The following is a 24,640-nucleotide window of genomic DNA, read 5'->3' on the forward strand; positions in this document are numbered from 1 at the left end:
CCCTGTTCCAGGACCTATGCATACTCCCGTCATTGAGTACTCCCTTGCTGCATCAATCTTAGCATGTTGAGTTATTAAACCTGAGTCCTTGATTACTGAACCTGAGCTCTTGCTGCGACCCTCGCTCCTCCCCCGGGTCAGCTGCTACTAATTTGTGGTAATGGACCGAAATACTTTTAGGTAAGGCCGAATCAATTTGTCTTTTAATAAGCTGGGTTAGCCGTTGAAGGGCCCATGGGCCAAAAGAAAGAAGCAATAGGAAAACAATTAAGGGGACTATAATAGTTGGGAGTAAAGTAGACAACCAGGGGGATCCCTGTAGCAAATTTGAGAACCATCCTTTTTGGTTCTCAAACTCTCTCTTTCTTTTAGCCAACCGTTCTCTCAGGATTTCCATAGACTCTTTGACAATGCCAGTATGGTCAGCATAGAAACAACATTCTTCCCTTAAAGCAGCGCAAAGGCCACCTTCCTTAAGGAACAGGAGATCCAGCCCTCTTCTATTTTGCAAAACCACCTCGGATAGAGAGGTCAGCGATTTTTCCAGAGCACTGATGGATCTTTCTATGGCCTCAAGATCCGTGTTCATAGCTATTTGTAATTGCAACAGTTGATTGTTTTGTACAAGGGCAGCTGTTCCGGTTCCTATACCGGCAACAAGGCCACCAATCCCCAGCATAAGGGCAATGGTCATAGAGACAGGCTCTCTTAGCACTCTGCGCTGTGCCTGTGAGACCAGGATCTCCCCTGAATAGTATTTGATTTGAGGCAAAAGCTGTACCAAAACGCAATAATCTTTATTCTCTAGAAACTGAAAGATGGAAAAAAGGCAGTGAGTCCCTGAGAGCAAGCAAAATAAGTTCCATCAGGTGCAGCTACATATGTAGATGACTGGCTAATAATGATAGTTTGGCTGTACATTGGCTGTAAGGGTTCTGGGAAATGGAGTTCCGGTCCTCTAATACGGAGGCCTTTGCCTGAGACCTGACTTAAGGTCAAGCCCTCATGATTCACGGAATGCCATCTTAGTGAGGAAGTCTCATTAGTGAAGAGAAGATTTTTGAAAGTTAGCATGTCCTCATAGAAGGGTGGCTTAGGGGAAAAGCAAATCCAGCATTCCTGATGGTGAGAATTATTAAGGGACTGTAAGGCTAAAGCAGAAGCATTTACCATGGATTTAAGGCCTGAGAATTCCAGTCCTTTAGGACTGTGGGGGTTTTTATAGTCGTCAGGCAGCTCAGAATCTAATGCCTCTAGGAGATGGTAGAGGACTAAAAACCAGTTTTTCGAGGATGGCGTCAATCTGAAACTTAATGAATCTGGTTAGTTTTTGAAAAGGTAGAGGTGACAATTTAAGTAGTTAATCTAGTAGAACAGGCAAGGTAGGAATTAGTAAGCACCTGCAATTCCCTGATAAAGGGGAGGGGTGGAAGAATAACAGACCCAACAGTCCTCTATAAGGGAGTGGTTGGCTTGATGAAGGGGCTGAACAGTAGGGTTAATTAAGGAGAGAATAAGGTCATCGGAGGAGGGAGGTCCTGGGGGGAAAATGGTCAGGGGTTTCCCTAGTCTGGAGAGGCGCCTAAGGCTAAAGCACATAAACCAACTATCAGGGGGGAATAGGAGGGGGTGGTCGTAAAAGTTGTGGAAACATTGGCAGCATCACTGGCTTGGTTGAGGATCGTCCAGGTGTAGTTGTAGATCTGATAAGGGCTTCCAGCGGCAATGGCAGTTGAAGGTGGGAAACATAAGTAGCCAAAAAGACAGCATCTTTTATCTAGAATTAAGCAGAATTAAAAGGCTTCTCAGGGGCTTCCCCTGGGTGGATTATTTATTTTTAAAAGGCATTTAGGCAACCATCTAGCATTATTGGCCTGAGTATCAAAAATCCATGCATGTCCTTTTCCCCAAATGAGGACTGGATCTGATCTGTGCCATTTGTAAGTTAGGGGATCTTTCCATAAGGCTTGAGTACAATTTTGAGCCATTGATGGATGCCAGAGGCTATCCTCGGCTGATTAAGGCATGCCCCACCACTGCCTGGCTTGTGGGCTAGCCTCATATCTGGCCACTGCTACAGAAGCATGGAGGCAGGCGTTTCACTCCCCCAAGTCAGCGGCGTGCTGCGTCCCCAAAGGCCCAGCCATCCCAAGTTGCTACAGGCTCGGCAGGCAGGTCCATGCACGCTGGGCGGGACTAGGCCACAAGGACTGTCCTGGTAGCACCGGTCTCAGGAATTAAGCACAAAATTGCTGGAAAGCTTTGTTAGTATATCCAGACCCATTATCTGTTTTTATAACTTTTGTCATTCCCATGTAAGCAAAACATCTTAAACAGTGACTTATAACATGCCTGATGGCTTCTCCTGTTTGTGGAGTGGCACATTTTTAACTTGCCAAACTCTGTAATGTGAGTCACATCCATTTGCCATAAATGGTTGGGGAGCAGGCCTTGAGGATTCATCCTTAAATTAGCCATAGCCATATTGTGGACCTATTTTACATTGTTTGATGATTTGACCAGCAGTCTCTCTGGTTAAGCCAAATTTCTTACTTAGACTTTTGCTATTATGAAGAAAGTTACAAGCCTGTCAAGCTTTTTCTATTTGAGGCAAATCAACTGATTTTGTTAATCAGTTAATTCATTCCATTTGGCCAGTAATCAGTGAAAGGCCTATTTAATAGGTTCCCAATGTGACCCATAAACATGATAATTCTCTTAGGTGAATAACGTTTTGAATTTGCTCAAATTAATCTAATATTGGATCCTATGTATGGAATTGTCTCTATTGCCATAAGATCCTTGAAGACATAGTGACTGTCAGAATATAAATTAAATGAATTATTTACCAGGATTTAAAAGACCATTATAACAGCTTGCAATTTAATTATTTGAGCTGAAGTCAGAGCTGTCTGCTCTATCTATTTCTTTGTATTAATAACCTATATAAGTGACTCTCCCAATAGAACCATTGGTAAAAATTAACATAGCATATTTTTATAGGACTGCTTTTTACAATTTTGGAAATATAAAAATGCATTAGTGCAAACTGTAACAGTTCATGAGCTAGAAACTGATTATTAATTCTTTCTGAAAACTGAGCAAAGACAATCACCCATAAATCATTGTTCTGAAACCATCAATTAAACTGTTGCTTAGAGTAGGAGACATGTATCATACTTTGTTCTCTTTTAAAATACTTTCTAAAACATTGAACAAATGCGCATTTGGGTGTCAGCAATATCGGGGAAGCTGCACACCCCAGCAAGGGTTACAGGCTCCTTATACAGAAAAAAACACAGATCAGCATACAGGCAAGAGGCATAAAGTGATTGATTACAAAGTATGATCTCATGTTAGAGTGGTCACCCAGGTGTGACTTGCTTTTCTACAAAGGAAAAACCATAGAATGTACTCTGGGAAGTCCTTGATTGTTTGTTGGCCAGCCAGGTGTGACCCAAAGAGGATTGTTTTGGCGATTGCCCCCGTCTAAACCATAGGACGTGCCCAGGGTTGGGGCCAACCCCCTTGTAATGGGCCAAGGCCTGTGGGAAACTTTTTCTCTCTGTGAACTAAAATCTTTTAAAACTTTTTCTCTCAGCAAACTAAAATATTTCATTCCCCCATCTTTTTTTGTGAGGTTTTAATCCTAAAACCCATGGTCCTGCTTATTGCCTGAGAGCCTGATATTGCTGATTAAGAACTAGGGCTTGGGTTATGGATAAGCATTCTTTAATAAATCGGAGTAGGTGATTAAGAATATATAGCCCAAAAGTAAGCAGCAGTAAAAGAATAAGTAGGGGTCCTAAGAGGGTGGAGATTCCTTTAAACCAGCCTTGTTGGAACTCCCTTTCCTTTCACCAATGGTTGAGTCTTTCTCTGAGCTTGGCCATGGAATCCCTAATAACTCCAGAATGGTTAACATAGAAACAGCACTCCTCTTTTAGGGCAGCATAGAGTAATCATGGAATTGTTGTCTCTCCAGCGTCCCCATCAAGGAGTGAGAGATATGAACTTGTCTACCTTTCTAGTTAGTTGTTTAGGTATATCTGGATCATTATCTCCTTATAGAATTTTACTTAAAGGATTTAAATCATCATTAGATATCCAAAAAAAATACTTAACCAATGAATATTTTATAACAATTTCTAAAAAACTCATTTAAAAGATTTTTAAATTATCTTTTCTAATTGTTATCTATTAAGCCCCAATTTCTTTAGAATATAACATATGTCTTTAACAGTTCTCTAGATTTATTTAGAGTTTTTGAGTAGCCTTTTCTAATCTAATCTTTGAGGCTGACAAGCTGATAAGACCTCACTTGCATGTTAGCTGACCTGCCAAGCTGTGAATCTAACAGGTTGGCTCTTTTTTGAGGCTTCTCATAAATCCTTCTCAAAATCATGTATCAACCCTTATTTTCTAGATGTCCTTTTTTAACCATAAAATTTTAGTAAGACCTACATCCTCTCATCTGCCAAATTTTATAGTATCATAGATTCCTCATATCTCCAAGCTAATGCTATAAACTTTTGCTAACTTTTTAATTGACTATCTCCTAGGGCTCAAATCATAATTTTTCCTGTTAAGACATTGACTCATTAACTGGATGCTCTTTTGACTCTATTAAAGTGATTTTGATATTTTTTAAACAATATCCAAGGCAATGTAAATATCTCTAATCATATCCAAGGCAATTTAGGCATTTCCATTTATCCGCATTCATAAATTTACAATCACATCACGCATCCAGGTGTGGCCACACCGTTTATTTATAACTTGCATACGTCTCACATTTCTCCTTTTGCCTAGGTTATGATCAGTTTGTAGAAAAGAAAAATCCTAATTGAAATTTTTAACATAGTAGCTTATAGTCAATCATTGAAATATGAGCATCCAAAATTTGAACAATTCTAAGCTTAAATATGTTGCCTTTTCTTTTTTATAAGTCTCAAAAACAGTTTCTGTCTGGCTGTATCAATAGCATTTATATACATTAATTAGCCATCAACCATGGTGGCATCTCCCAAGGCTGTAAGTTGCAGCCTTCAAGCTTGACCGCCTCTAAGAAATGCTGCCAGCAACGAGCAGACCAGTGAGTCCTCTGTGGCTTGCAAGTATGCAGAGCCCCGGGAGGGTGAGAGCACAGGCTGAGGGAATAGGGGAAGGTCAGTCATTGGCTTCTGTACATGACAATGGTCGCGACTTCTGAAGGAAGTCTTTAACAGTCAGCAAGAGGCGAGACCTCTCACCAACGAGTTCAGGGCTCTGAATGACGTCCCTGAGAAGAGCCCAATAATTAAGAATAACTTCAGGAACATTTTTTTTTTTTTTAGGGGGGATTTAATTAATGGCGGAGGAGACTTAATCAATGGGGGACTTAAATTTTTTTCCTGAATATCCTCATCCATGAGAGAAGGTGTGCGTGACTCCGAGGGAGGGCCTTTAGCTTTTGTTTTTGTGCCGTCAATCTGACTCCCTTTTGTCTCATAGTTTTCAGACAAGTCATTCAGGAAATCTTCTGCTAGAGCAAGCAGGTGAGAAACCTTTCCTTCTGTCTCAGATTCCTTAAGAATATCTCTAATAACTCCATAAAAACTAAAGAAGGAATCTGGGATCTCCTCTCCCTTTTTGAGGAGACCATTAATATCCTTTCCCACTTTATTCCAACTTAGTGGATGAATGCCAGGCCCATGAATCACCAGCCAAGGACATTTCTCCTCCACAAAACAAACAAACAAAAAAAAAAAAATTAAAGAGATCCTTTTTCTTAACTCTACTTCCTCTCTCCCTAAGACTACTCTTTATTTCTCTGATAAAGAGGGCCTCCTTAGAGGCTGAATTGCCCATGACGATAATGGGACAGCAGTACTTACCTCGAGACAGACCGGTGCACGAGCGATGCAGGGCGTCTCCATTTTGGGTCGGCTAGCCTCTTCTTCTCTTGGCGCTGTCCGGAGACCACCGTACCTCGAGCCCCACGTTGGGCGCCACTTGACCCGTCCAGCAGGCCAGGTTATTCGCGGGTCTCGAGGGGGTTGTCACCTAAAGGGGTCATGAGGGCGAGAGAGGAGAGAGACCTTGCGGCGCAAGAAAGGACAAGAGTCCGTCTGTGCAATGTCAAGGTCTCGTTTATTGAAAGGTAAAGCTTGCTTATATGCAGGGGATTTTTACTCAGGGCGGGGTAAGGGAGCAGGAGGAATGGAAAATTTTTAAGAGGAAATAGAGGCAAGGTAAATCTTAGCCCATGGTCCCATTGTTAGCGAACCGCAGCTATTTCTGAGAAAAGGGAGAACATTTTGCAACATGTATTGTGCAGCTTAACCGGAAAAAACATCTTGTAGTCGAAGCGATTCTGGTCATCTAACAATGATTAACTCTTGATTCAGTATGAGGCCCCTTTTGGCCCTCGACAGTCTAGAACCTGGCAAACAACTTTCTATCCTGCCTTATTATGTTTAAATGGTTTCTTGCGACCTGCTAATTAAGATTCTGTGACAAGCCACTCTGAAGTGCTGCTGGACTTCTGGGGACACATGAGAAAATGTCTGTTCTCTCAGATAGAGCCAAGATCTGACCCAAGTAACAGTTCTACCAAAGGTCAGCTTGGTGAACCAATGAGTTTATAGGGGTTACTTGCGGGAGTAGGGGTGAGAATTTCCTTCCCTACAGGAACATAGCTAAAATGATGAGCATTGAATCACCAAAAAGTTCACCCCAGGATAGGTGACGACTTAGGAAAGCAAAATCTCTATAACTCTGCATTACTTGGGAAATAAATGGTGGAAAAGTCTGCAAGCAGCTCAGGTGTATAGAGGTGTCCTTTCCCCAGCAATTGCTTATGGCTGGTTTACCCTTAGGGGAGTGTACTGTGAAACTTGCATGCTGCAGCTTCCGGGGAGGTGGAAGTTTTATTTTCTTCCTGACTCTTCATGGCCTTTCTCCTCTAGGAGGGGATCATTCAATTTGGAGGAAAGGGAGGCTAGAATTCTTGAGTTGAAAAGTGAACAGAAGGCAATAAAGGCTAGGCAATTTGGATACTAGGAACTTCTTGAGGAAAAGTTGTTTAGAATACTACCTCAAAATCTGAAAAAGCGGCCTGAACCCCCATCTATACCCATGGCTGCCACTGAGGGAGCCTCTGAAGGACTGTGGATGAATTTTTGTTTGTGTGTTTTGTTTAGTGTGACAGGGTTTCCATGTGTAGCTACGGAGCCTGTCCCAGAACCATCTCTGTACACTGGGCTGACCTTAAACTCACAGAGATCCATGTGTCTCCTGAGTGCTGGGATTAAAGGCATGCACCACTGCTGCCTAGCCTGTGGATGATTTTTTGTTCTCAGAAGCATCTTTCTATTTCCTCAGTTCTTGGAGTCAGGGGAAGGGAATCTTAGAGAGCAACACGGTATCTACTGGTTGGATTAGGATTGGATGTCTGGATTTTTACCCACATTCTAGAACACCCCAAACTTGAAATCCAACTTTCTTCCAAAGGAAGAAGAAAATGACCTTAAATAAAATCTCTCCCCCTCCCTGTTTCTGTCTCTCTCTCTGTCTCTGTGTTGTCTCTCTCTGTGCGTGCGTGCATGCGTGCGTGCGTGCGTGCGTGCGTGTGTGTGTGTGTGTGTATGTGTGTGTGTGGTATGTGCACATTGAAGCCTACAGGAGACCTTAGGTGTTCTATTCTTTCCCTCCCTACCATATTCCCTAGAGACAAAGCATCTTACTGCACCTGGCAGTCAGTAAGTCCCAGAAACCTTCTTCCTCCCCCTGAAGCAGAGTTACAAGTTTGTGTAGCTTTTACACCTTTTTATGTGAATCCTGGGGATTTGAACTCTAGTTTTCATGCTTTTGCATGCTTTTATCTTTTGAGAAGTCTCCTCATGCTGCCAGGTACTGTAATTCATTAATTAAAAATCAAATATCTATGGGCTCATGTCTCTATAATCTGCTTGCCAAATGGAATGACACAAAATGTGTCTTCAAAATATCTTCATTCTTGCCAGGAAGATGACTCCAATCTGGAGAAATGACTTGAGTCCTAGACCTCTGGGAGAAATACTAGAATGACAACTACAAATAATGAAACTAAAATTTAGAAAGCTGAAGTCAGCTCACTGTTCAATACCACAAAAATTGGACTTGAGAGGATTATAACCTCAAGTTTCTTTGATAGAAATCTCATTTGAGGGTCTGGGGATATAGCTTCATGGGAGGGCAAGTGCCTCACATATACATACACGATGTTGTTCTTGGCCCTTGGCACCCAATACAAAACAAAACAAGCTACAAATTCTCTCTCTCTCTCTCTCTCTCTCTCTCTCTCTCTCTCCCTCTCTCTCTCATTCTCTCTCCTATAGGGTCAAGGAAAAATAATAGTGAGTTCACTATAAAATTTTCATATTTTTGGTGTTCCTTTTTGCTGCATTTCTTCAATATTTTAAATCTTAAATTTAATTTCATGTTTATTTTCTGGTTTAACTTCTAGTGTCATTCATATTGGGTACTTTCTGGTTTTCTTTAGCATTATCTACATGAATCTACATTGATTTGCCTGGCCCTTGTGATGATTGATATTATCAACTTGACAGGATCTAGAATACTCATAGAGATAAGTCTTAGGCATGTCTGTGAAGAGAACTTTCTAGATTAGAATAACTGTGGTAGTTAGATTAATGAGACCAGCCCATGGGTTGTGGTAGTGAATTAAATAGGCGAAACTGAGATGAGCACCAGGATACATATTTCTGCTTTCTGTCTGTATGTAATATAATCAGTTACCTCAAAATCTGCCTTTATACTTTCTGCACCATGACGGACCATAGCCTGAAACTGAAGCTACAAGAAATATTTCCTTCTTTAAGTTGTTTTTTCCCCCAGGTATTTTGTCACAACAGTGAGAAAAGTGACTAAAACACAATTCATTGGAAAGATCTAAATTAAAGTCCATGAACTATTTTTTCTCTTTGTATGTACAATACCCAAAGATTAGCCTGGAATTAAGTCAAGTGGATGGTATGGTGAGGGAACAGTGAAATAAAGAAAAACAAAGGGGAAAACGAACACAAAACACCTAAGAAATAATAGCTTTAAGTCCTGGATGATTATTGATACTAGGGAATATTTTATAGTAGTAAAATACACGTGATGATTATATCCTCTGGATTCTAGTTAATTTATTCAGATGCATAAATATGCTCATTACTGTCTTATCCAATGTGAAATCTTCATAGCATGGCCTTTAAAAAAGCTAGGTGAGTTTTTTGGACTGGTGTAGAAGGACTTGCTCACTTCACTGATTTTTATCTGATATTCATTTGTCTTCTGAAAAAAAAAGTGTGTGGGTAAAAGATTAGGCTTTGGAGTATGGAACAATTAAAATTCACAATTAAAAATTTATTGCACATTTTCTAAGTTTGTGCTATTCTGTGAAGGTTTTCAGAGTGTAGTACTTTGAAAGGGCTTTCTAAATGAAAAATCATGCATGTTGAAGGATGAGAACTACTGCATAGTGACCCTGTTTTCAGAATGTCAGAGATGGATGCCCAGTTGACATGAATGATTTGATTGGGCTGTTCTCTATCCCAGAGATGGTCTTGTAGCAAAATGAAAGTAGAACTTTATAACCAACAGAGAGATTTATTAAAGGCCAGAACATCGGAGGTAATCAAACTATTTAACTTGTGCTCATAGCTTGACTTATCACTGAGAAATGGATGGTAGGAATTTATCACATACTGGAAAATTAAGGTAACAGGATTTCATAAAGAGAAAAGCTGATGGCAACATTGAGGCTTCCAGTGAAATACTGATACAATTCTTCATGGTCATACTTAAAATGAATGATAACTACAAATAAATCCCACATAACATTTTCCTTTGCTTTAAATTGATCTCAGCACACATCCAGCAAAGTATATACAGTCAAGCACTTTAACACCCCACCTGGATGGTGGTGAGAGCAGAAAAGCAACAGGGCTCACATTCCCAAGGGTTCCTATTGTACCCTCCTTTGGGAATCATCACTCTGAGTTGAAAATGTATGGTTTGCTCTCATAAGTAGTACTACCAAATAAGATTTTGGATCTGTCTTCTTTTTGGTGATATTTGAAAAAGGTCTTATACAGGCCAAGTTAGGCTTATAATTGCTGTGTAGCTAGATGACCTTAAACTCCAGAGATTCCAGCCTTTATTTCCCAAGTGTCTGGATTTTAGCCATGCACCACTATTCCTAATTTAAGCTGTGCTAGGGATCAAACCCAGGGATTTGGGCATGCTAGGCCAGCACTGTATACATTGAGCTGTATCCCCAGATCAAGATATGCATGTTACACACAAACAAAAATACAGAAGTCTATCTGTCTATCAGGTTAGGTGCCAATCTATCCACATACACATCTCTGTTACTAATATGCTTTGGAGTGAGGTTTATGTAACATTCTGTTCTACAGATGTTCTGATCTGTCAAAAGCCAGTGAGATTTAGAAAATACACAGAGCAGTTCACCTTTCCTAAGCAGTGCATCAATTTTATTCCCTTCATATGTTTGATAACAGTTATTTTCTCATTTGTCTATTTAATTATATTAATTATAAGACCTAAGCACTTAGATTTTGTTTATTTGCACTCTTTCATATAAGCAAACTAAGTTATAAAAATCAAAATAAACTTTCATTTGTTCATGACATGTTACTTCCTGGTGTTAACCAGTAATTCCTCTAAACTTTTCATGAAAATGTTATGTTGTCTGTGGCTTGGCAAGGTCATTTTTCCTTTAATATTGAATGAAATCTGATCTGTCAAGGAAACATGACTTAAATATTTCAAAGAATTTTTCACATATTAAAAAGGTTTGGTGTTTAAAAGAACACCTCCTAGGTGTTATTATAGCTAATGACAACTACTGCATAGTGACTTGGCTTTAAGAATGTCAGAGATAGGTGCCCAGTTAACATGAATGATTTTATTGGTCTGTTCTCTATCCCAGAAATATTCTGTAGCAAAATGAAAGTAGTACTATATAACCAACTAACAGTTAGTTGCTTATAAAGTAGAGACAGTTAAGAGAGCTTGCATAGTGGAGAGGCTATCTTAATGAGATTGATGACTACCTTAATGTCATCTTAGAGCCTTCATTCAGTAGCTGATGGAAGCAGAAGCAGAGAGTCACAGCTAAGCACTGAGTCAAACTCCCAAAGTCCAATTGTAGAGAAGGAGGAGCAATAATATGAGCAAAGGGGACAGGACCATGTTGGGGAAACCCACAGAAACAGCTGACCTGAGCTCATGGACCCCAGACTGACAGCTGAGGATCCTTCATATGACCAAAATTGACTCCCTGAATTTGGGTGTCATTTGAGGATCTTGGGCAGTGGAACTGGTATTTATCCCCAGTGCATGAACTGGCTTTTTGGACCCCATGCCCTATGAAGGGATACTCTCTCAGCCCAGATACAGCAGGGAGGGCCCTGGTCCTGCCCCAAATGATGTGGCAAATTTTGATGATTCCCCCATTGTAGGCCTCACTCTCTCTTAGGAGTGGATGGGGAGATGGTGGATCACACTTTCTATGATTCACACAAGTATGCATATATGTTCTAATTTTGTTTTAATGCTGTCCATATATTGTGTTTTCCCATTTAGCAAACATATTGTAATTATTCACATTAATGGTCACAAATTACTCCAGTTTCTATAATTTCTGTAATTATGTGTGTATGTCTGTGTGAGTGTACTCCACTTCTATAGTTTAATCACTGTAGTGTTTTCTTTCCCCCTTTTTATTTAAATTAGAAACAATCTTCTTTTACATGTCAATCTCCTTTCCCTCCCCAATCCTCCTCCCCTGGCCCCCACTGACTCCCTATTCTAACCCCTTTCTGCTCTCCAGGGAGGGAGGCCTTCCATGGGGGATCTTTACAGTCTGTCATATCATTTGGAGCAGGATCTAGACCCTCCCCAGTGTGTCTAGGCTGAGAGAGTATCCCTCTATGTGGAATGTGTTCCCAAACTTCATTTGTGTACTATCGGTAAATACTGACCCACTACCAGTGGCCCCATAGATTGTCCAGACATTCAAATTGACCTCCTCCTTCAAGGGTTCTGGAACAGTCCTATGCTGGTTTCCCAGCTATCAGTCTGGGGTCCATTAGAAACCCCTTGTTCATGTCAGCTATTTCTGTGGGTTTCTCCAGCCTTGTCTTGACCCCTTTGCTCATATTATCAGTCTTCTCTCTCTGCAACTGGATTCCAGAGTTCAGCTCAGTGTTTAGCTGCGGGTTTCTGCTTCTGCTTTCATCAGCTACTATGAAGGCTCTAGAATGGCATATAAGGTAATCATCAATCTCATTATTGGAGAAGGGAATTTAAGGTAGCTTCTCAACTATTGTTTAGATACACTGCAGGGTTTTCATAAATCTCATTTACAAAATGGCGTGTTACAAGGTTTGTTCTTTTTCTTTCTTTTCTCTATATAAAAATGATATAACCTTCTGTTTTCTTCGTTGGTCTTACACTTGTGTTCCTCCTAACTTCATCTTGGTGTTGAGATTACGGGTATGAAATTATAATTGAGATTATGTACAGTCATGGGAATTGAACCTAGGACTTCATGAATGCTAGACAAGCATTCTACATGCTGTGGTAGAGCCCCAGACAAGCATTGCCACACTATAAGTGCTTAAAGAATTGACAAATTGGTATTCTAGCTTTATTCTGATGCTGGGGCAAACCTTTTGAACAAAAGCAATTAGGGAGAGGATAGAGGTTATGGACTTACATTTCTAGGTCATCTTCCATCATAATAGGAAGTCAAGGCAGGAACTCAAGTAGGAACATGAAGCAGAAACTATATGCAAAACTATCTGTTGACTCTTTCATGGGCTCATGTTTAACTACCCCCCTTTTAAGATTTTCTTTTAAATTTAAAGTTTATCTTATTTATATGAGTGTTTTATCTGCATGCTTGGTTCATACAGAGGCCAGAAAAGAGCATCAGATCCCTCCTGACCTGAGTTATAGATGCTTGTGAGCAGTCATATGAGTTCTGGTGATCAAACACGTTTTTCTGGAAGAGCAGTAAGTGTTCTTAATCACTGAAGCAGCTCTCCAGACCAAAACCTATCTTTTTTATGCAGCGCAAAACTTCTCAGTGGAATAGGTCCTCTTACATCAATTCACAATCAAGGCAGGCCTCCACAGACCTGCCAACAGATGAATTTGATCTAGGCAATTCCTTAGTTAATTCTATTCACTCAGAGGCCTGTAGACAATGTCAAGGTGATATTCAAGATATCAATGGCAGCTATGGTAACAGAAAATTAGTGTATTATTATTGGGAAAGACCAAGCGGTTCCATGCTTATATTGAAGGACTATTTGAACCATAAAATGTAGTAAGAGTAGTGTATAGACCATTGAATAAGAGTTAAAAGAAATACAAGATTTGGTTGTTTGAATATTCAAACCAATATGTTCTGAAGGATGAAAGACTCAAAGTGGACCTGATTTGAAGTATATACAACCAGGACTGAGAAATCTTGCTGGACAGATTTCTATAGAGTCTTGAAAAGACTCAACTTGCTGAACTACTACACACCTCCCTCTGCACTGGATAAAGGCTCCTCTTTCCCCATGTTCTCTCAGAATTTACTGTTCTTGGTTTTATACATGAGTCATTCTTACTGGAGTGTGATAGTATTTTAAAGTTGTTTTAGTTTGTTTCCCTGAAGACTAAGGACATTGTACACATTTAAATGTATTTATTGGCTGTGTGTGTGTGTGTGTGTGTGTGTGTGTGTGTGTGTGTGTGTGTGTGCCTTTTAAGAACTATCTGTTCATTTCATTGGGACATTTACTATGTGGTAGTTTCATTTTATTTTCATGATTTTTGCTTTTTGCTGCTATAAGACTCAAAAGACTCTAGATCCTATGAGATGCATGCACATCCATATTTATTGACGTTCTAGTCATATTAACAAGACAATGTAGTCATCTAATGTCCACCAACAGATGAATGGATAGAGTAAATGTAACACAGATAAACAATATAATTTTATTCAGCCATAGAGGACTATTAAATTATAAATTTTGTAGAAAATTGTTTAAAATGAAATGTCTTATACTAAGTAGCTAACTTAGCTTCACTTAGAGTAATGAAAATTGCATGTTTGTTTTTATGTGCTGATCTCTCTTCTGATTTCAAAACATGTGTGTTACAGGGGAGTGACTGTGCTTGTAAGTCATAAAACCAGAGGAGAAGCCCGATATGGGAAAAGAGACTTAAGGGAAGGGTGTGTGTACATGTGTGTGTGGAGGGGCAAGGCATGCTACATGAAAGTGGAAAGGAGGGTTGGCAGGGACACAGGTAAGATGCTGAGGGTAGAAAGCAACAATCATATTAAAGAATATATGGAAATGCCATGAAGAAATCTGCTACTTCCCATGTTACTTAAAACAACTCTAAAAGAACACCAAATAAAAGGTACTAATACTTCACCATTAGGACTCTCCATACCACAGTAAGTGTTTTTAGACATCCATTAGGAAAAAATTATTTAATTTGCACAATTACCATTGCTATTCCACTGACTATTTGGACTATCCTTCTGCTAGATGTCCTCTAGGTTCATTATTTAATCAAGTCACCAACAATTATTTTCCTAAGCATTTCCACATTCTTATTCAAACAAAAGCAAAATAAAAGAAAAACCAAACAAACAAAAACACTACTCCGTCAGAAGAAAATGGTTTGGTGTAGCAACCTGGTGGAACCAGGTTGGGATTTAGTAAAGAATGATGCACAAGTACACAATGGAACTCTGTCCTTAATAGCCCCACACTTGTAAGGCTTTAGCTCTTTTGCTCCTCAGCCAGGATGTTCATATCTTTCTCTTCAAAACCATGGAATCCCTGCTTGCCCTTTAGAGTGCACCCTCAATTCTGTATCTTCAAAGTCATGATGAACCAGACCACTCATCACGTCTGCATTCATGGTTTATCCTTGTAAGCAATGCTTTTCACTCACTGGCATTTAAAGGTTTATCTTAGCATTTATTCTACCATAAGATTGTATTCTTCTTGAGCATAAGGATTACTCATGAATAAATCCATAAAACCCAGGAACACTGAGCAGTGTTTTCAAACAGCAAAATATAAATGATCTTTTAAAGGCTTGGAGAAGTATAGAACATTCTTGGTCAAAGAATTCACATAACTCTAAATTATTAGTAGTTCCCTGTTCAGGGTGATTATGGACTTGCTATTCCAGTCAAGGGACATAACATAGAAAAATGTCTGGACACCATTTGATCACCAGTTACCTTTTGGGTTGCCATGATGAAAAAACAACTTAAGAGAAGCATTAATAAATGCTTACAGTTGAAGGAGTACAGTCTCTCACGGTTAGGAAGTCATTGTGGAAAGAGTGTGCAGCAGCTGGTCATATTGCATCTCTAAGCAGGAAGCAGAAAGACAGAGATATATGTGAGTGCTCATCTAGCTTTCAATTCTTTTTATGCAGCCTTAGACCGCAGCTGACAAGATGGTGCTGCACACAGGGTCTTCTTCTCACTTCAGTTAACCTAATCTAGAAAATTCCTCAAAGAGTACTTGGAAACCTTTAAGAGAATTCCAGGGCTTTCCAAATTACAATCATCATAATAAGTAGGGTACTGAAATCAGGGATGTAGTTGAACACACTTTCCTATAAAGGAAGCCAAGAGTTCTCTTTACTAAATATAAGGAGAACCAAGATTGAAAAATTGCCTTCAAATAAGAATATAGATTAATTATCATTGTTTTTAATAGGAATATGAAGAGGCTGGAGTATTGGTTCACTGGTTAAGAGTGTGTACTGCTCATGCAGAAGACCTGAGTTCAATCCTAGCACCCATACTGGACAGTTCACCACCACCTGCAATTCCATTATCAGGAGTTCTGAGGCCCTCTTTTGGATTCTGCTGGCACCCATACTTGTATATGCATACTCTCACATGTACACACACCAGTAAAAATGAAATATTTAATTTTTATAATTATTAAACATCTGTTATACCTTAGTCTATGTACTAAATTAATTTCCGCATCACAGGGATCATTCATCTCTGAAATTAGCATTGGCAATTTATTTACAGACATAGGGAGCATCTCTAATCTACATACAAATATAAATATATTCATCAATCATAACAGAAATAGCAATCAAAATAACAATGAGATCTTACCTCATACCTGAATAACTTCTAGCGAACTAACCAACTGATCAAAGAACACAAGTACTGACTATAATATGAGATTTTCAAACATATGCATTGCTTGTATGAATGAATATAGGAGTTCTCTGGGTAACAAAGTGAAAATTCCTCCAAAAATTAGAATAAAACCTCATTGTGATCCTAATAATTTCACTTCTGTGGTGGTTAAAATGAGAATCCCTTCACACATCTCCATAAGTTTTTAATTTTGAATACTTGGTCCCTAGCATGTCTGTTTTAGAATGACTGGGAGGTGTGACCTTGTTAAAGTTGGTATGTTACTGGAGGTGGGCTTTGAGTTTTCAAAAGCCCATGCCAGACCCAGTATTTCTCTCTGCTTGAGGATCAGGATGTAAAGCTCTCAGCTACTATTCCAGCACCATCCCTACCTGCCTACTGTCCTGCTTCTTGACATGATAGTCATGGACTAAACTCTATAACTGTAAGCAAGCCCCCAGGTAAATGCTTTCTTTTATAAGATTTGCCTTGGTCAAGGTATGTCTTCACAGCAATAGAACAATAAGATGAATTCTTAGACTTGACTTGAAAGAAGAAAGAGGAGGATTACCAAGAGACAGGCAATCCTTTGCTGAGTGCTGTTGGGAACATTTGGTTCATGGAAACAAGCTAAATACTCATCAGTAAGTAGGAGGGTGAAAGAGACATTCTTTATAAATAAAAGAGATTTCACCAGGCTTCATTAATTTCCATGTTGGCAATTGCTGGCATCTGGGGTTGTCTTTATTTACACATTTTCCCAAACAGCAAGCCAAAGTGGAAGATAGTCCAAACACTTTCCTAGCTGCAGTGTATCTTTATGGATTTCTCAACAGCATTACAGTCAGCAGGTGTTTTTTTTTTTTTAACAATTTGTTTTTACTTTTAATGATGTGTGCTTGTGGGTTTGTGTATGTGTGTCTGCATAGTACAGAACAGGGCATCAGAGGCCTAGAGTTGGGTTTATAGCTCCATTCCACTCACACTGTTATTTTCTTTTAAGTTTGATATTGATGGAAGATTCTCTTTCAGCCCACCAGTTCTCAAATAACCACTCTAAGGATTAATATTAATTATAATTGTTTGGCCAGTGGCTCAGGCATATTACTAGTTAACTATACATATAAATTAACCCATTTCTACTCTTCTCCTTTTTTCCATGAGGTTGGTGACATTTGCTACCTCATATCTTGCTTCCCTGGGCTGCTACATGGCACCTCCTTGACTCTATTTTTTTTCTCTCCACATCTTTGTTTGGCTTTCCTGCCTGGCCCTATTCTTCCTGGTCATTGGTCAAAATAGCTTTATCCATCAACCAATAAAAGCCACATATTTGCAGCATACAGAAGGATATCCACACCAGTTCAAGATAATGCTACCATGAATACTACATACAAAAAAAGCATTGTTGCTGGTGGAATCCATAACAACAGACTGAGACTGTCAACACTGTGATCATTCTCTTAGTTCATTTCATAGTCACTCTGATGGGCACACTGCTGTAATCATGGAAATAAATAGCTGGGAGCAAGAAGATGAATTGAAAGGCATCTTGTAATATACAACGTGTGCCTGTCACTAACTAAAGCCATTGTTTCATTTCTTGTTGTATGGCCATCTAAGTTGGGTTGCTCATAACCATTTTCCCACTAATAATTCAGGATGTTCAGAGGTCCAGCAAAGGTACTATCTGTTCCTGAATATGACAAGAAGAGGAAAAGACAGTAAAATAAAACTGGTTCATGAGGTTGGAAAGATGATTCAGTAATTAAGAGCAACTGCTGCTCCTTTTTAAAACCCCAGTTTGTTTCGAATAGCACAATGGTCAGCTCACAACCAACTGTTGCTATAGCTGCAGGGGTTTGGTTCCCTCTATTTGGCTCTGCAGGTACTTACATTCATGTTTACAGACATGCACATACACACATAATTAAAAATAAATCTTTTAAAATGGAACTTCTATAGATGCTCTGCTGTCTAGTTTTATGTCAATGTGACACAAGCTGTGGTCATCTGAGAGAAGGGAGACTCATTTGAGAAAATGCCTGCAAAAGATCAGGCTTTAAGCAGGACTGCAGGGCATTTTTTTTTAATTAGTGATTGGCTGGGGAGGCCCTGCCCATTTTAGATAATTACACTCCTCAGCTGGTGGCCCTAGATTGAATAAGAAAACAGTCTGAGCATGCCATGAGGAGTAAATAGTTCCCATCTATGGCCTCTACATCAGCCCCTGCCTCCCAATTCCTGACCTGCTTGAGTTCCTGTCCTCACTGCTTTTGATGATGAACTGTTATATGGAAGTGTGAATAAAATAACACATTTCTCCTCAAATTTTGGTCATGGTGTTTCATCACAGCAATAGTAATCTAAACTAAGACAGATTCCTACATTGGAGATGTTGAGCTTGAATCTACTTAGGCTATATAGTAAAAGTCTATCTCAAAAATTTAATGGTAACTCAATAAACTCTTCTCATCAATACCAGGTTACACCTAGTCACTTGTCAGTGAATAGTATTGACAAACCCATGGTTTAAATATTACCTTACATATTTAGTAACAGCAAAACTTTGACACTGTTTTGGTTGTACCCTCACACCCTTTAGTGGATGTAACCTTTTAAGTTATTTGGAGGTAAATTAAGAAAACTGGTCTTGCAAAGCTAGGAAGTTGACATGCTCTATGAATTTGTGACTTATCAAAACAGCTATTACTTCCTGTTTTTTTTGGCTGTTCAGGTGGCTAATAGAATGATTTAATTAAAGATCTCAAATATGGCTGTTTAATCAGTGATTTGGGGTTAAATAGTAGCAGGGAGTTTTACATACGTTTTCAGTGTGATTTAAATTTATGTGGGGTGAGACATGCATAGCTAAGTGGTTAAGAGTGCTTGCTGCTTTTGCAAAAGACCCCAGGTTGGTTCCAAGCACCTAACTCAGGAGGTTCATGACCACATGTAAATACAGCTTCGGGAAATCTGAAACCCTCTTCTGGCCTTTGCAGGCACCTCCATTCACTTTCACATGTCCCTCCATGCCCCCATGAACCCCATGCACACACAAACACACACACACACACACACACACACACACACACACACACACACACACACACACACACCATAAATAAAAAGAAAATTGAATTTAAAAAACCTAGCTGCAGCTCTCACGGATGCTCTTAGGATTCAATTTAATTTTGTCAGACTGCCCAGATGGTACCTGGGAGAGGGTGCAGCTTTCAGTTGCTAAGGAAGTATCTATGGCCTGTGATTATTAGTGGAAAAACACCAGTTAATTAAATTAAAACACTTGACAGTTAAAAATTGATTAAATTTAAATGTGCACTTTCACAAAGGCATCCACTAATTTATTTTCATCCACTGGAAAATGACAATGTAAGGGACACTCTATGGACTTGCAGCTTTGGATAGACTAGTGTTAATATTGCTGGTTCCATGTTGGTTTTTCTTCTACTATACTGGAAAAGGCCTTAGTTGCATATGGATCCTAAACCACCTCCAGTCTCTTCTTTACATATAAATTCAATTAATGGCCAATATATTTAAATATTTTATGTATCTGCTGAAGTCATTGATTTTTTATTAATTATTAGACTTGGAAGGTTTTTTTATTTCTTTTTTGAAATATAAGTGTTATTTGACTCTCCATGGAGTGAAATGAATAAACATTAAGTTTCTCTGTAACTGGCACTGGTTACAGAACAAAGAAATAACTTCATCCAATAAGACGGAGTGAACTGGTGAGTTTTCTGGGACTACATATAGGAGAATTAGTAAAAAATTACTTACATAAGAACGGGTGATTCAAAGGCAGTCGAATTACCAAAAATTTTCACCCAGTATGAATAATGCTTCATGGCATTTATACTCCTAGAACTCTCTTTAGGATTTGCATGATGGAGAGTGTTTTCTACACAGCAGTTTTCAATGCTCATATAATCTTGGGGAGGAGCATTGTAAGTCTTGTATTTTTCAGGAGCTTCCTAAAACTTATCAGTTTTATTTACTTCCTGAGCCTTTGAAGTTTAGTTTAATTCCTGATTGTTAAGAATGGAGAGATTCAATTTAGAGGAAACATCATATAGCAATAAAGATTTAAAACCATACTGCTTTATGTAAGACCTCTAGATTTCCCCAAAATAGTTTGAATGATAAGATGTGTGTGATTTGCCATCATCTTTCACAAGTCATTATAAAAGCTTCAGATGTAAAAGAGAGATTTTATCTGAGAAAGACTGTGAAAATTTCTAGAAATAATAATAATAATAATAATAATAATAATAATTAATAATAATAATGGCATGAAAGAGGTGCAAAGCTTGGGGTTCAGTTATCTAGAATAAAATAACTCTATTTTTTCTCTCTCACAGTGGAAATTATTGAAAGTTCTGTCCATTGCTGGGACACATGACAGAAGTTGGAATTTTTATGGAAGTCTAATACACTTGTGGTGGGGGATTTCCTTGTGTATATATATGTTTCTCTTATTAGTTGATGAATAAAACACTGTTTGGCCAATAAGGCAGGATGATAGGTGGGACTAGGAGATGAGGAGAATTCTGGGAAAGGTAAACAGGAGAGCCTGCCAGAAATCAGATGCCATGTAGATCACAAATGAGTAACAAGTCTGGGCATTCTCCAGTAAGCCAAGACCAAGTAGAAATACATAGATTAATAGAAATGGGTTAATAATTAAGAGAGATCTATCCAGTAAGAAGCCCTAGCCATCAGATACCAGTTAAACAATTAAAATAATTCTTTGTGTGTTTATTTGGGGCTGAGAAGTGTGGTGACAACTGGCAGGACAAGAAACTTATATCAGCATATTTGCTTTCAGTAGTGACTATTTTCCATTAGCACCTGAAAATATCATGGAAATCCAAACAGTAGATATAACTTCTTAATCTCCCTCTTTAGAAATTTTCATACATTTACTCTGTCCTCACTAGTGCTGTTGGTTCTTTTGCTCCTATTATACTACTACTACAGATATAAGCAGCTTATGGACATTTGGCCAGTTCTTGGGCTAATTTAGTTTGGAACATACAGCCTCCAAAAATTTTAGAATTTTTAAATGTACTGACATGTATGAAGTAAGAATTATGTGTGAGATAGGCATTGACGTTATGTCTTGTATATACAGAATCCCATTTATTCTTCACAGTAAATCTGTACAGTCTATAAAAATCTTACATACTTTTTATGTAACAGATTTAAAATATGGGAAAATTGATTCAAGTCACTAAGATTTTAAAACTAGATACCCTGATTATAGGAACGCTACTCGAATTCTATCCCCACCCCCATGAAAATATTTTCATTATTAGACTGTCATTGTTATGATCATATATAAGATGGAGTTATTCATTACATTTACCTACAACCAATTTTTCAAATTCTCCACATCATAATAGAGTTTCAGTGGTATTTTTTATGGTTTTTATTTCATTATACACAGAGGTATCTGAAATACAGATAAGTATTATTCAGTGAATGTTTTTGTTGTAAAATTTTCGAGTTTTCTTTACTAGCTGTTGTGTGTTTTATTATTGTAATATGCTGGGTACATGAGTACTGGATTCATAGTTTAATAGAGAATATCAATTAGTAGACATAATTATCAATTTCGTCAGTTTTAGACTCTGCTAATATGTGGAAGAAATGTGTTTCTATGAATGGATGAACAATTTCAAACATTTGGCATTAAAGACATTATCAATAATGAATAATTAACAGTTTTGTCCTGAATTTTCTGCAACAAAGACATATCATTTTTGTAAGCACTGTTGATTCTGGTATTATTATGTTTGAAATTATTTTGTAAGACTTCATGATGTATTCAAATTAAGACTCATTGGAGGCTGGGGAAATGGCTTGATGAGTAACTTGCTTGCCTTGAAATTATTAGGACCTGATTTCAATTCCCAAAACCCACTTATAAAAGTTGCACATAGTGCCACGGTTCTAGTGAGGTGGAGACCTAGAGACCACTTTGGCTTGCTGGCCAGCCAACTTAGTTGACTTGGTACATTCCAGGCCAGTCAGAGGACCAGTTTCAAAAAAATATGGACAACTCTTGGGAAAGACATGGGAGGTTGTCTTTTAGTTTCAGCGGGTTTATTCAACACATTCACTCTCATTTGAACACACAGAAGCTCACTCATAATAAAATTCTTCAGCTCTCAGTCATGAAGCTATATTAATACTATGCTCTGAAAGGACATTACAAGACCAAGTTCTCAGCATAAAGGAGATTTATTTATGCCAGAGGGAAAGAGCAGGGAACAAAGACAGGAGATTAAGAATGAAGGAAAAGGGAACAGGAACAATGGATGGTGGGTAATTAACATGGAGGGACAAAGGATTGCCTGCACATAGAGAGGAGACAGACAAGGCCCATAGGCAAATGGCAGTTTATAAAGGTAAAAGGGGGAAAGCATATGTTATGATAAGGTGTTTAATTTTGATTGGACAGGTTAATTAGGGTATCCAAAAGGGGAGCTTATCATTGCTGGACTTCAATAGTTTAATAGCCGAATTGCGGTGGTGGTCAGTTTTAAGGGGAAGAAGTGACCAAATAAAGGTATAGACCTTGGTGGCTAGCTTTAAGAATGTAATATAGGGCTTTGTAGCAAGGCAGAGGGCATTGGAGGAGGGCAAGGCTTCCCAGAACCATCTTTGTCATGCTAGAGCTTGCTAGAGCACCTTCATGCTCTTGAAGGAGTCACCAAAGGATATGGGTTTATGGAAAGCTGTGTTTTGTGTACCAGCTCAAAGGAATTTTGTTGCTGCTTATCATTAGTGAATCCACGAGTCAACATTGATAGAGTCAGGCAGAATTTCCCAAGATTATTTTATTGATCACCAAACACATTTATATAGATGCAAACACCTCATATTAAAGCTTTGCAAAGTCAGTTTGCTGTTATTAAAATAGCATTTAGTGGCAGAAATCAGTCTCTTTGAGTTTGTAAAATACCATTTTGCAGACAAAACAATTTGGCAGTATGGAACAAGCATTATTAAGCAGAAATATTATTAATGAAAATACGGATTTGAAAGGAAAAAATGCTATGTAATTTTCAAATGGCAGCCTGATACTGAAAAGGTCAAGAAAGATATAGGTATGAGTCTTTCAATGCCATATGAATATGAACATAAATGACATCAGTTTGAAAGCAGGTACAGAATAAAACCATCAGCTATCCAGGCATCATTCCCTGACACAAACATTAAGAAAGGCACATTGATATGTTTGGGTTTTCATTTCTTTCCTGTTTTCTAATCCAGATTTATATTTTTGAAAACAATATCTACTATCAACCTGATATCAAGAGCAGTTCTTTACGCCTGACATCTTCAGGAAAAGAAGGAATTGTTTTTAATGGGATTGCTGACTGGTTATACGAAGGTGAGTTGGACAATTCTAATTCCCAAATGACGAAATGACATATCTGTACATAAAGTCCAAGAATGAGCTGCTCATTACAGATGTCCATTGCCTCTCTGGTTCTTCTCCACTTTCTTTTCAAGACCATCATGCTGTCTTATTGCATGAGCTTACATGCTGCCTGATTGTGGTTCATTTATTCCTGTACACTACACTTTTTATGTTGAGTAGGCATGTGCAGATTTATTTACACTGTGCTAGACTGGTTTCAGTGCTGATGACACTTAACCTGTACTTGTAGATGGTTATATTAAGCGGGAACTAGATGGGGGAATTTCGCTCTTCTTTGGAAAAGAAGACATAAAGTCCTACTTTTTAAAAATTGCACAAAGGAGACTAGAAAGATGGCTTGGTGATAAAAAGAATGCATCGCTATTTCTGGGTACATGAGTTCATTTCCTAGCACTGATATTAGGTATCTCACAATTGTCTGCATCTTCAGGCCCGGAGGCATCAAATTAGTGGTCATCTGCACTCACATTAACATTATTAAAAATAAAAAATAAGGAGCTGAAGACATGATTCATCACTTAAGTGCAATTGATCCTCTTCCAAGAGATCTATGTTCTGGTTCTAACCCACAGGGTGGGTCACAGCTTTCTTTAAATGGAACTCTAGAAGATCCAATGCTATTTTCTGGCCTCCATGCATTGTTCAGGTATGTGTTACACATAAACTAAGGCAAACACAAACTACATCCATAAAAATAAAAAATGGAAAATTTATTTAAAAATTTTAAATAAAACTAAATTTTAAAAATTTCACAAAAGACATTTGATTTTAGTCCTTTTCATTAGGAACATTCTGTCCTGTTCTAATAATTACTACATGGGAACAAAAATGGAGTCTAACTGATGATTTATTTTTCATACTGTTAAATCAAATTTTGATAATAGCTGAGGATATCAAAGCAAATTAGGCAA

General features: G+C 38.4%; 1 protein-coding gene across 1 annotated transcript in view; it reads left to right on the forward strand.

The window, feature by feature from the left end:
* Nucleotides 1-24,640, forward strand: part of Dpp10 (dipeptidyl peptidase like 10) — a 512,276-nt gene that overhangs the window by 375,825 nt on the left and 111,811 nt on the right. Inside the window, exon 8 of the mRNA XM_035445836.1 lies at nt 23,558-23,678. Within this exon, the coding sequence (XP_035301727.1) occupies nt 23,558-23,678 (121 nt within the window). The remainder of the gene's footprint in view (nt 1-23,557; nt 23,679-24,640) is intronic.

Source organism: Cricetulus griseus, chromosome 5 (assembly GCF_003668045.3).
Source record: "Cricetulus griseus strain 17A/GY chromosome 5, alternate assembly CriGri-PICRH-1.0, whole genome shotgun sequence".
In the NCBI taxonomy this organism is placed as follows: domain Eukaryota; kingdom Metazoa; phylum Chordata; class Mammalia; order Rodentia; family Cricetidae; genus Cricetulus; species Cricetulus griseus.